A 17,721-nucleotide genomic window follows, 5' to 3' on the forward strand; every position below is an offset into this window, starting at 1 on the left:
TTTATTATTTTATTTATCATAACTCAACTATATGAGAGTCATTTAATACAGTAACAAATGTCAAATCAATAGGGTGATGTGCATATCTTTGTTTTGTAGAGTTGCAACAATCGTATTTTTTTCTACCTCCGGTTTTCCTTGCTCAAGTTGGCGTCATAAGTCCTTTCGTCTCCTAATTTTACCACCACATGCTAACTCTCAGTCTCATACACATACTCATGTATTTCCTCATCTTCCAGAATGATGGTGAGTTGAGATCAATAAGATTGCTCTCTCCATATAGGCAAAAAGAGTACTCCTAACTTGAACTTTATTAATGGTGCATACAAGCCGTTAATGGTGCTTTGAGAAGAGCCAGCAATGGTTGAATGAAGTTAACGGTGCATGCAAGATTAAAGTAATTTAAGGATAAAACAAATTAGATGACCCTACAATCTTTAAACGGTAGCTTCTCAAGCATACCATCCAAAACTCTGTAACGATATTTAATATGAAACTGGAGAGAGTATGTAGAAATAAGGGCAATGCTAAATTTCAATTGAGTGAGAATACTGTTTTGTTCGATCAACACAGAGAACATGGTTAGACGCCCGCTCTGTCTTCTCTACCACGCCGATGGACCTCACTCCCCCACATCACCCACCTCCTCTTGTTAACACTGTCAAATCCATGACCCCTACCCCCACGGGCTAATCTAGCTCCTATGAGACGGTCTCTTCTTGCCCCCACACCAACACCATCCATCTAACAGTCCTCCATCACCCCGTCGGACCACCCTACCTCCCGTAGTCCCCTGGCTTCCCTCTAAAGTCGAGCAGCAATGAAAATTTTGACTGGAATCAAACCTAGCTTGGCAAAACCTTGACTAAAATATTTGCCATTTTCATAAGTGTAGGAAGCGTGTATAAATAAATACCACTCGAGTAGGCACTGATTTTGCTTTTGTGGTTAGGGAGGAGTATGTGTTAGGAGATAGATGACGTTTACACAGATGTCGATGACGGGTATGTATATCTCGCTTTCATTTTAGTATGAGAGGGCAGCTCCATTATTACAGATGTCTAAGGGCACTAGAAAATCTAGCCGAGGCAACTATGGTATCAAACAATGCTCGTAGTACCATTATCTGCCATAGTAGCTATTATGGAAGAGATTGGTAACGTTTTAAGGAAGGAGTGAAATATGATATTTAGAATTATTTTAGTTTTAAAACTAATATAAGATAAATATATATTAAATTTTATTTAAATATATTTTAGGTTTATCTTGTGTGTCTACTCTACCAAAAAAGCGCTTGTAACTTATTTAAGAAGCTAAATTGCAAGAATATAACTACGAAAATGTAAATAAGGTAGAAAGAGTAAACTTGATATAAGAATTTTTTCCTGTGATATCGATGGCATTAATACTACCTCTAGTGTATGTTAGAGCTCCACAAAGGATATGTTCCCGGTCGGCATCCGGCCACAGCTCTTGAGCCATCAAGTCACAAAGATAATGCCTTCACCTGGATAAGCTATTAAGCTACCAAGGCAAGGTCTCACCACTAGCTTCTTTTCCAGTTCCTTACTATTATGATCACTTCAGAGCTTGAGCCACCAGGGCAAGGGTCTTCACGTCTCTGCATAATCATCTTGCCACCGCTACACACCAAGTTGGAGGGTCAACAAGCTTGCTGGCGAGTCACCAAGACTACAATGTGCTGATGTACCACTTGGTACAAGGTTAGATTACTCCTTGATCCACTCTCTAGGTAGCAATCACCTAGCAACACTCTCTCTAGATCACTCCTTGATCCACTCTCTAGTACCAATCACCTAGCAACACTCTCTATAGGCCTATAAGCACTAATCACTAACCAATCTTGTGCTTAATCGTTTTGGATAATCACTTTAAGCACTTTGGTGGCTTAGATGCCTTCTCAGGTGTACATGAACTTCTCTGAATTCTAGCGGCACGTCACAGATTGAGTGGAGGGGTATTTATAGTCTCAAACCCGTGCACTAGCCGTTAACCCAATAAATCAGAAAAGTTGTTAACACCGGTTAATTTGGTGAGAATAATAGAACTAACACGGGATTATTGGGTAAGTACACTCTCACAAACTAGCCATTGAAACCCAACTCAAGCCTATGTGAAAACTGGATACTTTGGTGTATAGTTCATTTCCATCACCGGACTATCCAGTGAGTTATCATGAGCCATCCGAGCCTTTCCTTCTTCTCTATGTAAATTTCTCTATTGTAAGCATCCGATGTACATCACCGGACTATCCAGTAAGTTGCCTTCAAGCAGCCGAGTCAATGCAACCCTCTATGAAAATAATGCTTCGGTGTGCACATTCTTCATCACCGGACCATCCGATGCGTTGATCTTTGTTCTGCCTCTTTGCACTGTTTATTGTCTGGTATGTGCAACACATTGATCACCGGATCATTCGGTGCTTTGATCTTCAACTTCAATGGCTGCAACTTTTTCTGGACAAAATGCTCCCGTGTGTATCTTCTCTGATCACTGGACCTTCCGGTGAGATCTTCAGACCTCTCTCTCTCTCTTTCTAAATATGCTCTGGTGAGTTCAACACCCAGAGCACCAGATCATTTGGTGAGGCAAATCTTCCTATGATTGTTTTCAATTCAATACAACTTTGTCCCGACTGCAGTGGCTTCTTCATGTATTGCATCCATGAAATCTACTAATATGTATTTTTGATAAACATGTTAGTCTTATTAAATATGTTATCATTAGTCACCAAAATTACAATCGTGATCTAATAGAGCCATTTTCGCTACTCATTATATAATAGATTTAGCAAAGAATCAATATATATACAGTATACATTGAGTCTATATTGTACTAGAAGTCCTATAGTTTACAACTACGCATACTCTAGTTATAACTCAAAAACTATTAGTTATAATTCACTAATATATATATATATATATATATGCATAAATATATATACATATATATGTCTGCGCGTGTATATATATAAAGAACTGGAGTTACATTTTATATATATAAAGAACTGGAGTTACGTTTTATATGTGTGTGCGTGTATATATATAAAGAATTGGAGTTACGTTTTATATTGTATTACTATGTATTTCTTAGTTTGTATATGATTCGGTAAGAAATTCATTATGAGTTATGTTCATCCATAAAATAATTGTAACTTTTTTTATTTATATCTGATTATATCTTACTACCTTGTGAATTATAACTTTATTATTTTTAAATTGTAACTGAGGTTATCACAACCGTTACTAGAATTGGATCTATTAACGTTGCTGAGAGGTAGCTTTCCAAGATGACGTATTGGTTGGAACACAACGGCCGCCTATAGTCTCACTACACTTTAGCATCGGCTCCAAAAATCTATCTGATAGCGCTAGTATAAAAAACGGTTCCAAAATCAGAATCGATTTGGACTTACCAACCAACACCGATAGGAATTCCAAATTGGAACCGATTTAGATAGCCCGATTCTAAATGTGGTTTTTTAGTAGTGAGTGTTGCACTTCCCATGCATGCCGCTCTATATGTCTCTTGTCAGCGCACTGTGCAAGAACTTGATTGATTGACCATTTCATTTCACTTAAAGCTGGATTTAGGTGCGCAGACATAGATAGTATCTTAAGCTCCTAGTCACTTTACAGCTATCGATCTTTAACTTTACTAATATGAGATCCAAGTAGCAAGGAGCCGAGACTAGGCTGAGGTTTTTTTGTTTTTGATTGAAAAGTTACTTTTCTAGTTTTTTGTTTTTTCTGTTGGTTTTTTATTAATTTTTATAATAAATTTTTAGTTTCTCAGTACATCAAAAACTAATCTCAATAGTCTTTATCTTTTAATTCATTTTCTCATAAAGTAGTTTTCAGCTTTCATAAAACGAGCTCAACAGCTAGACTGTTTGTTTCGACTTTTAGATTTCAAAAAGCTAAAGCTAGAAAAACCGAACCAAACACAGTCTAATATGAGAGAGAGTTTACTTCTAATCCCAAATATAGTTAATTATTTGGACATCTACGCGATCTCTAATTTGATACTTGACTAAAAATATCTATAAAACTGTATTATTATAAATAAAAATATATGATTTAGGATAAATCTAAATGGACTTATATTAAATATAGTCAGAGGCAGTAATTCTTAGTTCTCTGACGATGTTTATACCTCAACAGCAAAGATTGTAATAATCGGCTCGATCTCCCATTGACGTCGATAGAAGATCACGACACTTGTGCTTAATGCTTCCTTTTCGGATAATCCCTTTCGATCCGGGGCCGGGCACATGCTCAAAGTCAAGTCGAGTTAGCTTAACTCTGAGGCTAAAGTCGTAGTTAACTTTCTTGCTTCTTTTCATACGTATCGTTGACCCCTTGCTCTCTTGCTAGCTAAAGCATGCAGTAGTTATGCTAAAAAAGTAAAAACTAGTTTAAGTGCAAGCTAGTAGTAGTCACAGACAAAATTAGTTTACCAAGAGCTGGATATTCACTCCGTCCAAAAATATAAAAAGCGTTTTATTGTGATACGGTCTTCAGAATTAGATTTTGAGCATGACTTTCTCACAACATATTCTATCATTTAGAGCTATAAAACTAATATAATACGAAAACATTTTAAAATGTGAATCTATTATATAAATTTTTATATAAATTAACTAATTATTGGTCAAAATATACAAAATTTAACTTTTTTAAAAAATAAAACACACCTTTTGTTCTTGGACGAAGGAAATATCAGGGTAAGTTCATCGTTAATTTCTAGTTGCTATATCGATTTCTAAACCGTATTCGTAGTACTTGAAGCTGAAGTGGAACTTCAGCGATCAGTACCCATCAGAAGCTGAAGTTCCTTTCCGTTTCTTCGAAGAAAAAAGCTGAAGTTTTTTTTTACATAACGATGAAAGACTTCATGGTTTCTTATTATTTTTTAGACGATACGTCCTATCGAATTGATTTCTTGATTGGTAAACATCCTAGCTAGAAATTCATGATGAACTTACCATGATATTTCCTCCGTCGAAGAACAAAAGAACGATAGTTACTACCTATATATATATATATATATATATATATATATATATATATATATATATATATATAGGGAGCGTGCGGAAAATTACGATAGTTAGGCTATCTTAAAAAAACTTTAAAAATTCATCTTCTATAATACTATTACAGTATCCTATAATATTATTACAGTATCCTATAATATTATTACAGTATTTTTTTCCATCCCCAACAGCTACTCTATTTCCTACTTTCTATTACTCTTCTTCCCTCTTCGGATCAACAGTCATACTCACGGAATAGTGATACGGACTCCTCAAAACATCGTCAAATTTGCTTCTTCCGTATCCCTGTTCATCTCCGGCCATAACATTGTACCGAGCGATACCGGTTCTATTGGAGGCAGTTACGGACATTCAAATGATCGGCAAAACATTGTTACACTAGAAAACCGTCTCCGATAGACCTTACTACTTTCTATCCACAATTGCTTCAGCTAACGATGCACACCGTTTGGCTTACCATTTTTTTAAAAAAAATTGGACCCCTCCGAAATGTCCGATTTTCAGAAAATTTGAGTCCGAAATCATTTAAATGAAATTCAAGTTCAAACTTTACAAACTAAATAAATAAATAAATAACAGATCCCCTACTAGTCCTATGATGCAGGTAGCCTAATGGGAAGGTGCCTCACCAAGAAGCAAGCCAGAGCATCGAGCCTGGACCTCCGATAAGTAATATTTCCGCGCTATCACTTCGACACATCTGTTGACTGTTGTCTAATAAAGTAACTGGTGAAACAATGGTATCTAAATTGTATTCTTTTCAAAAGAAATATTTTGACCAATAGATGCTGCTCCCGGTCCGGTTTCTGCTGAATTTCGCCAAAGACGTGAACCTTGGGCGTCTACTACTAGTTTTTGGTTTGCAGCGAGGTTTATGAATTCGTTCAGCCACCGAAATACGGCGGCCGATAAATTCATCAAATTCATGAATATCGGTACGAATTCGGTAGAAATTAGGCGAATTTTATTGAATTTGAATTGGACTGAAGTACAGTCACATTCTGAATACAATGCAAATCAAATTAGTCGAAAACCACAAATTTCGAATGATTTTCAACAAATTTATGAACCTTGGTTTGCAGGCGTGGCTGCATATCCCATTCAATAGTAACAACCCTCCCGATGTTCCCGGATTCAAGTTATTGAACCCCCAGTCGTATATCGTCATCCACGTTCCACATTTCTTTTCATGACACCACATCAACCAAAGAGACGATGGCGGTGCAATGCTCGTCACGCAACTCCATGGCAACCATGCCTCGCCACCGGCAGTGTCCGCCTCTTTCGACGATGATTCCGCTGGCATGATTCGCACGTGGTGGTGGCCGCCTGTCCAGACTCCAAACTACCATCTTGCGCGCATGCGGCGCACCCAGCCGGCGGCTCAGTGGCAGAGCTTGGATCTAAATTCAGGAACCGGTAAAGTTAAATGTGCTCTAACTAAATCACAGTAGAGACCGAATCAAGAAAATATGAGAAATTAAACTTAAAATACACTATAAATATATAAAATTTGTTAAATCGAGTGGAAAATACACTATAAAATATATTAAATTTGTTAGCCCATCTCTCCAAATGACGATCCTACGCGTATGAGTTGGTAAATTCATTTATAATTAGCTGCATGTACCATCGTTTGCTCTACCGTTCAATGCTAATCTGCAAGAGCTGTATTGCCGCCGTGAACAGGATATATAGGACGATCTCTCGGTTTTGGGATTCATCTTCACATGCAGCGTATACGTCCTGGAATGTTACGCGGCGTCATAGACTCGTAGGCAGATAGGCTCGCACAGCAGCCGGAGGCGATCGGAGCTGGCATGCGCGAGGCGGCGCCGAGGCGAGGACACGAGGTCCAGGAGACATGATTACTCAGGGCTTGTTTGCTTCACGACTTAATTTGTCACGCTAACGTGTGGAATACCCACAAAAAAAAAGCTAAGAGCATACTTGAAGTGGATAGTGCGGACATTCTGGCCGGGAAGATAGAGCCACTCACGAAAAAGTATTATCGCTGGGAACACCAAGCGTCAAGACAGCGATAGTGCAAGCTACTTAGTCTAGCTCTACTTGTGAAGAGTTTGGCAAGGATGCCATGTTAAGTCCCAAATATCTTCACCAATAATTTCCTCAAGAAAGATGGTATAACTGGAGGGGACATCCAAACCTGAGCTATGGCAATAACAGTGGCAATAACCATAGTCTCTCAACCAATACTCCCTCACTACGTGCTAAGTTCAATCAATTTGTGGAGGAGCAGGCGAAGGTCATTAAGGATACATGGGTTAAATTCAACCAATACTCCCTTGCTGCTTAAGCTCATGCAGGTGAGTCTACTTTGTCAGTGTCATAAAATTATCTTCATATGATTAACCAATTATAACATCAACTCTTGCATCCGCTCATGCAGCCTTACATTTGGTCAACTAAACATGATGTGTTTGGTTATTTGAATGGGATTTTGTAGAGCTGCATCGTATAAATAGGCTGAGGGAAAGCAGGTTGAGTGAAGTCATATGTGTTGAAAAGAAGAGTGCTTGGTTAATTATATCTATCCGGACAGGTTGAGCTGAGTCTATGTGGGTGTGTTTGGTTGACTGAATTACAACCATAATACTTAGCGCCGACCTCGCGATGACCCTCTCCCCGATGCGCACGTGCTCCGTGACCTTGACACCTCCACTTCCTCCACTTTCGCCTCCTCGTCCTCCCGACTCCAGTGCCAATGCCTCCGGAAGAGGACGAATAGCAGCGCTGCCAGTAGGCCAAAGCATATGATCGGGACGACGACCACGATGATGGTGACATGCGTCGACAGCGGCGGAGAAGGCAGTGGTATGTAGTAGTCTGACGGTGGCGACGCCAGCAGTAGGTAGTAAGTAGCCAACACGGCGGGGGAGTCACGTAGGGAGCTCCTGCCATCGATGTTCTCTACAGAGCAAGAAGATTGTTCTGTTCTTGAAATGAGCACAGATAGCTTGTGTGAAGGATTAAGATGGGGATATGGAGCAAATGCACATTTGAGCTACTTTTATAAGGAAAGAAAGGAGTTGTCTGTCTCTGACCTTGGGGGGCTTGGTCCAACTTGCATGCATGCATATACACATGTGGAGTACAACAAATAGCTATTTTTTATTTTTTTTATTTTTGCGAAGAATAGCTAATTGCATCAGAGGGGAGATGCTGCTCTCAATGATGACAGACACCCAATTTAGAGTATAGTCTATTTGATGCTATGGATTACAATATGTTGGGGTAAATTTCTGACAATGATTCCAGAGTATGCTGGACAGTGGGTGCGTGATCAGCGTTCCGGATGTGCCTATGGAATGTGTGTGTTTGTTGCTCAAGAATACAAGAGCTATCCAGGTTCAGGCTCCTCTTGATGTAATAGTCTTACATCCTATGTATTCTTCTTCATCCTCCCCTTGTACAGAAGATATCCCCTTTATATTTCAGGGGGGAGAAGTTACAAGTGGGTCCAACAAGAAAATCCATGCATGTCCTCAAGAAACAATATAAACAATCATTACAAGCCTACATTCGTTGTGCTTGCCCTGGGTCCCTGCGGCGGCAGTCCCGTCCATCGGTCGCACCCCCGTTCGTCGCGTCCGAAGCGCCCGGCCTACCCTGTCCTGTCGCAGGCTTCCCACGCGCGCCTGCTGCACCCCCTGTCATGTATGCGCTCCCGTCTCGCAACAATTAATGTCTCCGGGACAGGATAAGGTAACTCTGCGCCAACCATACCGCCTCACCTGGAGTGAACTGCTTGGGGAAGAAAAACGGCGTGATTAGCGGCATTAAATGAGGTTTGACTGGCCTAGACAAGTACCTACCTCACGACCAGTAAGGACTGGTCGCAAGGAACCCTGCGAAGGCCCTGATCGTGGTCGCGCTGACGTCGACTGATCGTGCGGGAGTCATCTGTCAAAGAACGAATGTGGATACTGCCCAAAACTAACCGTTGCGGGCCATCCCGGTGAGAGACCCCTATACTCTTTATATCGATACAGTACTAGACTACACAAGTGCTTGTTGGCTTACAATATTCCCATTGATATGTCTACAAGATTAATCAGTAGCTGGTACTGGTTTATTGGTTGAGAGATAGCCATTCTCGTTGACAAGAGATTAACAAATGAAACAAATATATAAGAGAAGATAAACAATAAATCAAGTCCATGTAGGGTGTAGGAAGAACTTTGTGAGCTAAACCTCAGGTGTTATATGTCAGGAGTAGTAGAAAAACTTATCTTAGATGTTTTTCGCCCTCATGGCAAATGAGAAATTTCAGGTGGGCAAACCCCACCGTTGATTCCTCAAAAAGAAACAGATGGTACAACAATCTAACTAGTACTGCACATACAGTGACCTATAGTTTAGCAAAACTGAATAAAAGTGAGGGACTTTAACAAATGGACATAAATATTACTCAAAACAAGCACCTCAGCATTCAGAGTACAGCCTGACCAGCTTCAGTGACTCAAACGGCGTCTGCAGCCTCCATTCTTTCTGCTTCTTGCTCAGGGGCCTGCCCTTGCCTGCCTGCTGCCGGTTTATCTTCACGTCAGCTATGCCCCATGTGCACTCGCGCAGATCCATGTCATAGGAGATTAGCCTGAGCACGCCATCGCCTTCCTGAGGCGTGGCCCTCTCATCGCTTGCTGTAGTGTATCTGATGTACATTGCCCGCTCTTTGAAGCGTTCAAGCTCTTCAGGGACACGGACAACTCTCTCCACGCCAGGGGATGACACCTTGAAAGTTATTAACGAAAGTATGTCTTAATCCAAGTACAGCAAAGGGCACAATCGTATTGATGTTTGTTTCTTCAAGAGATAAGAAATCTTTAACTAGTTTTGAGTATTGTATACAGAGGGGAAATACCTCCAAAGATATGTTCTGTGGTATCTTTCCTGCTGATTCTGCATCATCCAACTTTGCACGGTATGCAATTGTGTATGCTTCAATGTCGTCTATTGTTGGAGAACCATACCTATATCAAGCACTTTATGAGAGAGATTCGATAAATCATGTCCACAGAAGAAAACTTTGACATGAAGGTTATCTGCAACTGTCACTTAATATGTTCTATGCTGTTGCATGTGAGTACCATGTCAAGAGTTAGTCCATATTTATATTTCCATAGACAGATAACGGCTTTCGAATGAAAAAGAGAACACTCTCTGGATCCACATTCGAGTGCATGGAAATATGGCATATTCCAGTATATCTACTGTATGCTTTGCCTTTTGCTCATAGGCCTGAACCTAGAATTACTGTAACCTCATCCTTCGGACGAATGACTGAAACCTCCTTAAAATTTATTTTCAACCCACTACATCTGTACCAATTTTAGGTTCCAGCAGACCGACATAATCATGACAAAAACTCTGACAGCTACTGCATATGGAAGTAATTTGATACATACCTAGTAGACATCTTCTCAATGCGTACTCTGATGGTTAAGTTTGCAGCTGTCTTGAAAGCATAAATTTTCAAGTCGCCATCAAATGATGCAGAGACCTGCTCTGCCAAAGCCAATGCTTCCTTGTCCCACCATGTGCCAGCAAGTGATATTCCACCACCAGCACCTCCATCTCCAACCTCCAGAATGTACATGCATATGCACGGTCATTGGTCAATGTTATCCGGAGAAGGTTGTATTTTACAACTGATCAAATTAACCCTTACATAAAGGTCCTGTTCATCGTCACTCTCAAAATCATCATCAAAGGAATAGTCACCGTCATCATCATCCTCGTCATCGTCCATTATATCTGCACAGTTTGGGAAACAAAGTTCCTTTATTGACTACAGCAACATACTACTTGGTAAGCTTATGAACTGAAACTATCACTAGTAGTTTATAGGGAAGGGTGCATCGACAGCATTGCACAGACAAGTATGAATGTTTCTCAGTGCATAAATTCAACAAACGTAAACGGCAACCATTACATAACCCAAATTGTTGTCACCCATGTTACCATTTGCAATTGGAAAGCACCAAACCCAACTAGGAAATGGACTATACAAAAGAACAACGCAATCTGCTCAAGATCTTTGCCAATTTCAGAAACAGAGTCTGAACCATGGCCTCTGAAAATGAGTGTGCATATTGCAGCATTACTTAAGGTCCTGTGCACAGATAATCTATTGCACCACTCGGTATCAGGGATGCTTTCTAACGACAGGTAAAGCATGCATATGGCACCTCACTCCAGAAACAGACCTTACAAGAACATGAAAAATCTAATTTACAAAAAAGCTTCACAGTAAGAACACTCATACCAAGTGGCCCAGGAAACGGGGCCAAAAGTTGCTGAAAAATTGGATGTTTAATACTCCATAAATTCGACGGACATAATAGTAACCATCACATAACCCATGTCACTGTCGCACGTGTTAACCCATTTGCAATTGGAGGGCATCAGGTTCAACTAGGAAATCGGCCATCCAAAAGAGCAGTACAATCTGCTCAAGAATCATTGACAATTTCGGTAGCAGAATCTGAACCTTGGCTTCAGAAATGAAGGGAACGTGTCTGCATATAGCAGCATTACATATGGTCCAGGAAATCTACTGGACCTCGCTGTAGCATTGATGCTTTATGCCTGGTAAAGCATGCACATGAGCAAACCATACCTCGCTCGAGCAATAGGCCTTACAGGCACATGAAAATTATATGTGCTATATGTTTCACAGTAGGAACACTGAGGCCAAGTGATCCAGGAAATGTAGCCAAAATGCAGAGTCCCGAACAACTCTCCTTCCGCAGCAGACAGAGCCCAAAACTCCCAATCACAAGAGCACAATCAAACATCACCAGAGTTCACCAAGAAAAAAAAAACATTACCATCGTCGTCGTCGTCGAGAAAATTCTCCTCCTCTTCCACCGCCTCGTCATCCATCTCATCAGCTAAATTACCGGCTGGCTCCTCATCCGGTGGTTCATCACTTTGCCCTTTCCTCTTCTTCTTGGCGAACGGCACCACCGCTGGGGCGTTCCGACGAACAGCTGGCGGGCATGAGCATCCAGGAAAGGCAGCTCTCACCGCCGCGGCAGGGAGAGAGCCAAGCAAGAGAGGCAGTCTTGGCGACGGCTTGATGCTGCCCCAGGATGGCAAGCGCACGTGAACGCCGACCCCTCGTCCGGCGACCAAGCCCATCTATTAGCTACGAGCTCTCGCGTTCCTGCGCGCGCGCCTGGGTGTTCCGGTGTCACCAGACTTATCACTTCATCGGTTAGGAGGGGCAACTACGCGAACGGCCGGCGAAAACGCCTTTACAGAAACCCGCCTTCATTAACGCGGGAGCTTTCCCAAATCCCGATTCGCGAATGGTCAGTTAGCTAAGCCGGCGCCAGTCCAGTACCGGCGATCCGTGCCGTCGCGCCGCCGCCGCCGCCTTCCCTCCGACGCGGTGACGCGCGCACCCAAATGCCGCGCGGACACCACCACCCGCTCCCCCGCCGCGGCCGCCTCCTCCCACTTGCCGCCGGGGCGGCGGCCCTCCTGCTCCTCGCGCTGCTCATCCTCCTCCCCGCAGCGCCGCCAGGGGGGCCAGCCGCGGCGCCCGCCTCGCTCCTCGGCGCGGCAGTCGCGGCACACCCGTCGCCGGCCTCCTACGCGCGGCCCTGCACCGACCACCTCGCCCTCTCCCTGCGCCGCCTCCGCTCCGCGCTCTCCTCCCTGGAGTCCGGCGACGTCGCCGCCGCTCTCCACCTCGCCTCGGCCTCCCTCCAGTGCCAGTACGATTGCTCCCACCTCCTCTCCCTCCCAGCCTTCCGCTCCCACCTGCTCACGTCCCGCTTCCTCAATTCCCTTGCCCCGAAAACCCTAACCGCTGCCCTTAAGCCTTCCTCCGCTTCCGCAGCCTTCCTGGCGAGGATCCGCCCGGACGCAACCGTCTGCAAGCCAAATCCAGCAGCGAGGCCGTGCGGCTACTCGACCGTGCAAGCCGCCGTCGACGCCGCGCCGAACTACACCGCTGGCCACTTTGTCATCACCGTCGCCGCAGGTACATACAAGGAAAATGTCATAATTCCGTACGAGAAAACCAACATTTTGCTGGTGGGGGAAGGCATGGGGGCTACCGTGATCACCGCATCACGTAGCGTGGGGATTGACGGGCTTGGGACTTATGACACCGCGACGGTGGCCGTGATTGGTGATGGGTTCCGCGCGAGGGACATAACATTTGAGAACAGCGCGGGTGCTGGAGCTCATCAGGCTGTGGCATTCCGGTCAGATAGTGACCGGTCAGTGCTGGAAAATGTAGAGTTCTGTGGGCACCAGGATACACTTTATGCTCGCACAATGCGGCAGTTCTATCGTCAGTGCCATATCGTTGGGACGGTGGATTTTATATTTGGGAATGCTGCGGCAATGTTTGAGGGATGTGTGATTAAGAGCGTGCCACGGGCAGAGGGAGCCCGGAAGAGTGCACGCAATGTGGTAGCAGCAAATGGGAGGATTGATCCTGGGCAAACGACAGGGTTTGTGTTTCGGAATTGTACAGTGGATGGGAACAAAGATTTTGTGGAATTGTTCCAGGCAAAGCCACAGTCATACAGAGTGTATTTGGGTCGGCCATGGAAGGAGTATGCAAGGACAGTATATGTTAGCTGTTATTTGGGGACCGTTGTCAGGCCGGAGGGATGGCTTCCTTGGCGAGGGGATTTTGCACTCAGGACATTGTATTATGGGGAGTTTGATAGTCGAGGCCCTGGTGCAAACCGCACAGCAAGGGTTGAGTGGAGCAGTCAGACACCAGAACAGCATGTGAAATTTTATTCAGTGGACAACTTTATTCAGGGCCATCAATGGATTGCGTACTAACTATAGTGTGAATTGAATGCTTAGATCAGTGACTCTTGGGGGCACTTTAACAGCACAATGTGGAAATTTGCTGGAACTGCATATACCTTCAGCCATTATCCTAATAATCTGGAGACACCTGTGTTTCTTGGTAGAAAATATGAACTGATGTGGTTCGTTTTCTTTTTACCCACAGCTGTACCTTCTTTTTTGTATATGTTGTTAGATTAATGTTTTTTCTTCTAGTTTTCAGTTGCAATTTTGTAATTACATAGCCCCTGTCATAGAGTAAAGAATAAAAAACGGGTTGGCTGCAGAATATGATGTTTCTTTACTCTCTTTACTCGTGCTCGTGCATTGTTGCATAACTTTTGTTATCATTTTCAGCTTCCGGTGGTCCAATTACTCATGAAACATTAATATTTCTGGGACAACAAGAAATATTTCTTAACATTTGCTAAACCAATGGAAAAGAAAGGTCAATTGTTTCATCTGCTGTATGAGCTGAATGAGTACTAACAGTTACCAACTCCTTCAGAACTTTTGTCGGCAGCAATATACATGGTGTTCATCATTTATGTTCACGTCTTTGGAGTCAATGGTATTAAAAATTCAAGTTATCTGATGAATTTTCCTATAACGGTATACTTGACAAATGTTCTACAACTTCAACAATTAGGCTCGTACCACGAAACAATAGTTACTAACAAAATGGACTCATATTGTGATACAGAGGGAGTAACATTTACCAAGCCATTTAATCTCAAAAAAGGAAGATGAACGCACCACATGAACTTGGAAAACTTTTTTTAGATGAAACTTGGAAAACTTTAAAAGGGAAAAGTTATAATGCATGTTGTTCAGAAGACCACAGAACAAATGATGCAACAACTCGCTGTCACTTAACAATGACATCAATGCCCTGTAACCAAAATTGACTACTAATGCTGTTGAGAGTAGATAGTCGAGACTGTCTTCCTGATGAGCAGTACCAGGTTGCAGAGCTACAAGATGTTACTACTAAAAGGAGCCTATGAGTTTGGTGTAAGATGTGGCAACCCTGTTTCTGTTTACATGTTTTGTTTCTATCTTTCTCCTGTGGCACAATTTTTGCCTAGGATTGTGGATGCTTATTCTCCAGTGCCCATCAGAGAAGTTTGCTTTCTTTGCCTGGACAATGTCCCATTTTAGTAGAGCTTTCTGCCTTTTTTATTCAGAAGGCAAAACTTCTGAAAATATGGTGTCATCGTGTCATGCAATTTCCACCATCTTGCATGCGCTTCATCACTTGAGATTTGAGAATTCTTGCAAGGTATCCACATTCCAGTTGCAGTCATAGTCCTTGAAACATAACCATGGCTTCATGCCGACAAACTGGAGAGCAAAAATGACTGGTGGATCTGCTCGATGTTTCTTCTTTGCAATTGTCTCAGAGGCCTCCCAAAAATGCTTCAAGTAGTTCATGTGTGAAGGAAAACGATGCCACCATGAGAAGATTTCATTCAGGTAACCTTGGTCTCCCCCATTATATGATTCTATCTCATTGATATGATCCATTAATAGCTGAAATGTGCAATTGCTGGGCTCAATCACCATTACACCAGAGTTGAACAATATTCTATTGTTTCCTGTTGCACTAATCTCTGGAAGAGTGAACAGCTCCTCCATGTTCCTTTGGATGAGAGGTCAGCATCTATGAAGATAATCTTGTCATATTCTATTAGCGTCCAGAGCCAGAACTTGCTATAGTTCCACTCATTTTATGCATAAGATGCTGCCCTTGGATATCGGATTCTCTTTATGGTTTTGATCTTCCAACCAACTGCTTGTAGGCCATTCCTATGGTGTCTACTAATTGTCTCGTCAACAAGGATGATCAAGTCCCTTTTTGATCCTGTTAAGTGAATGCTTTGTGCAGCAGTTATGGCACCACAAACATATAAATTGTCTGAATGAAGATGCTTCTCGTTGGGGTTGAGGTACATAAGGCTCCTCTGTTCAGAAAACATGCAAAAAAAAAAAGTGTTCTTTTTTCAGAAATAACAAAGAGAATAAACAATGCAGACTAATTTATGACCAGTTTTCTGCATGCTGTTATTTTTATGATGAGAGCATGCCAATCTATGGATGAATCATCTATCATATGCTAATCCACTATTACTGCACTTTTGTTGTTTGTACTTTATACCTCACCATTATGTCATTTCACAGTTATTTCATTCTCAAATTAAATGTTTATGTTAAGATGTGGGCTTCGTGAGTAGGTAAGTTTATGCCATATTGCCATGGATAACTTCCACACAAGAATGACTTTTTAACAGTAACAGTAGTTCTTGATTTGTTTGGTCATTCCTTATGGAAGTGAGAATGAGCTGCATGCCTGCATCACATACCTATTGCTTTTAATGGATGAGCAAGTTCACAAGAACCCACAGGAAGTCGGAGTTTCTGCTTCAGATCCATCATATCTGGTTTGTACAGCCAGATTTGACCCTGATGCATGACTTCATTCTTGCACTTGAAAAGATTTGGGGTAGGAAAGCACCTGCTCACTAGGAGAACACGTGTTGACCGCTGACCTTCTGAAAAGTAAGCAGCTATCTGTGCTGCTGCAAGCTGCAAGTGCAATCGTGAGACATCTGTTGACCAATTTGCTAATAGGCTGCATGGGAGCTTCACTGCAACAAGATCATAACGGGATCCTTCAGGAACCTTTGGTTCTGGGAGATCTGGGCAAGATGGTCTCTCATATTGTTCTTCCTCATCAATCCATTCAGCATACAGGTGCTTCCAAGTGACATTGCCCTGAACATGATCCAGGTGTTGATTAAGGTAAACACCTGCCTGGAGGATAGCCGGGCGGCGTCGGCTACTAGAAAAGGGATTAGATTATAGATTTGGTAGATTTAGAATATTGAGGGAGACTAGATTAATTCTTCTTGCTTCCTTTTATCTATCTATCTATCTATCTATCTATCTATATGTGTGTAGCCGGCTAGAGAGTATCCCAGCTGACCTACAGGTCCCAATTCAAACCCACTTATATCTGTAAACTCTATCTCTAATTCTTATCCTGATTTAAACTAACTAATCCTATCTTATCTCCTAAACCAAATTGATTTAAACCAAACTGGACTCTTATCTCTAAACCAGACTGATTTTATCTCCTAAACCGACTAGACTCTTCTTGCTGCGCGGTCACTGTTCACACGCGTGAACAATGTTGGTGAGCAGGAATCCTGCCCGTGTCGCAGGTGTACTGCAGAGGCAACTGTATGCGGTAACTTGGTACCCCATTTATCAATCTCCACAATCCTAAAGTTCAATAGTGCTATTCTCAGACTTTTGCTTGCCCCTTCAACTTTCTTAGTGCATTGGAAACTAGAGACCAGTCTATCTTCAAGTTTGATGAATATCCTGAATCTGGCTTCTCAGTGTTCCATATCCACCCCATTTTGGCTAGTTTATACCTGTGTTTCAACAGTTGTGTTTAGTATCCATTGATGTTTTAAGGAATCACTGTCTAGAGGGTTTCTTACCTGGTGCTTGATCAGACATGATTGTCATGATGGTGGATTACGATAGATTGAAGAAGGCTGAAGGGCCCACACATGAGTATTAGTAGAACAAGCTTCAGACAAAGTATTTTGCTGCTTGAAGCCTCAGGTAATGTATTGCTAAAGAGCTTATACTTCGGCTCCTTCCCATGGTTACTTCTTATGTAACTTCTTTTGCTTAGATTGGTACTGGACCACAAAGAAAGTTACTTTTCTAAGTTTCAGTAACTTAAGAGTTATCATATATTACTGAAGCCAATAAAAAGT

The 17,721-nt window shown here is 42.3% G+C and overlaps 2 protein-coding genes and 1 pseudogene across 3 annotated transcripts; 1 reads left to right on the top strand and 2 right to left on the bottom strand.

The window, feature by feature from the left end:
- Window positions 1-8,299: 8,299 nt before the first annotated feature.
- On the bottom strand, window positions 8,300-12,346 carry LOC133888098 (uncharacterized). 2 transcript variants are annotated; one of them, XM_062328214.1, is made up of 6 exons: window positions 11,935-12,346; window positions 10,773-10,858; window positions 10,510-10,685; window positions 9,966-10,074; window positions 9,526-9,835; window positions 8,300-8,845 (listed from the first exon to the last, which is right to left on the bottom strand). In XM_062328214.1, the coding sequence occupies exons 1-5, from the start codon at window positions 12,245-12,247 to the stop codon at window positions 9,527-9,529; spliced, it is 993 nt and encodes a 330-aa protein (XP_062184198.1). In that variant the 5' UTR covers window positions 12,248-12,346; the 3' UTR covers window positions 8,300-8,845; window position 9,526. The 2 variants fall into 2 exon arrangements, with proteins under 2 accessions (XP_062184198.1, XP_062184197.1); XM_062328213.1 differs by lacking the exon at window positions 8,300-8,845 and having other exon boundaries at window positions 9,318-9,835; window positions 11,935-12,345.
- LOC133888097 (probable pectinesterase/pectinesterase inhibitor 51) lies at window positions 12,330-14,236 on the top strand. Its single transcript, XM_062328212.1, has one exon. It carries the CDS (start codon window positions 12,518-12,520, stop codon window positions 13,916-13,918), a length of 1,401 nt encoding a protein of 466 aa, XP_062184196.1. The 5' UTR covers window positions 12,330-12,517; the 3' UTR covers window positions 13,919-14,236.
- Window positions 14,237-14,917: 681 nt separating this feature from the next.
- On the bottom strand, window positions 14,918-17,351 carry LOC133889482 (putative UDP-glucuronate:xylan alpha-glucuronosyltransferase 3; annotated as a pseudogene).
- Between the last annotated feature and the right edge of the window lie 370 nt (window positions 17,352-17,721).

Source organism: Phragmites australis, chromosome 13, assembly GCF_958298935.1.
Source record: "Phragmites australis chromosome 13, lpPhrAust1.1, whole genome shotgun sequence".
Taxonomy (NCBI): domain Eukaryota; kingdom Viridiplantae; phylum Streptophyta; class Magnoliopsida; order Poales; family Poaceae; genus Phragmites; species Phragmites australis.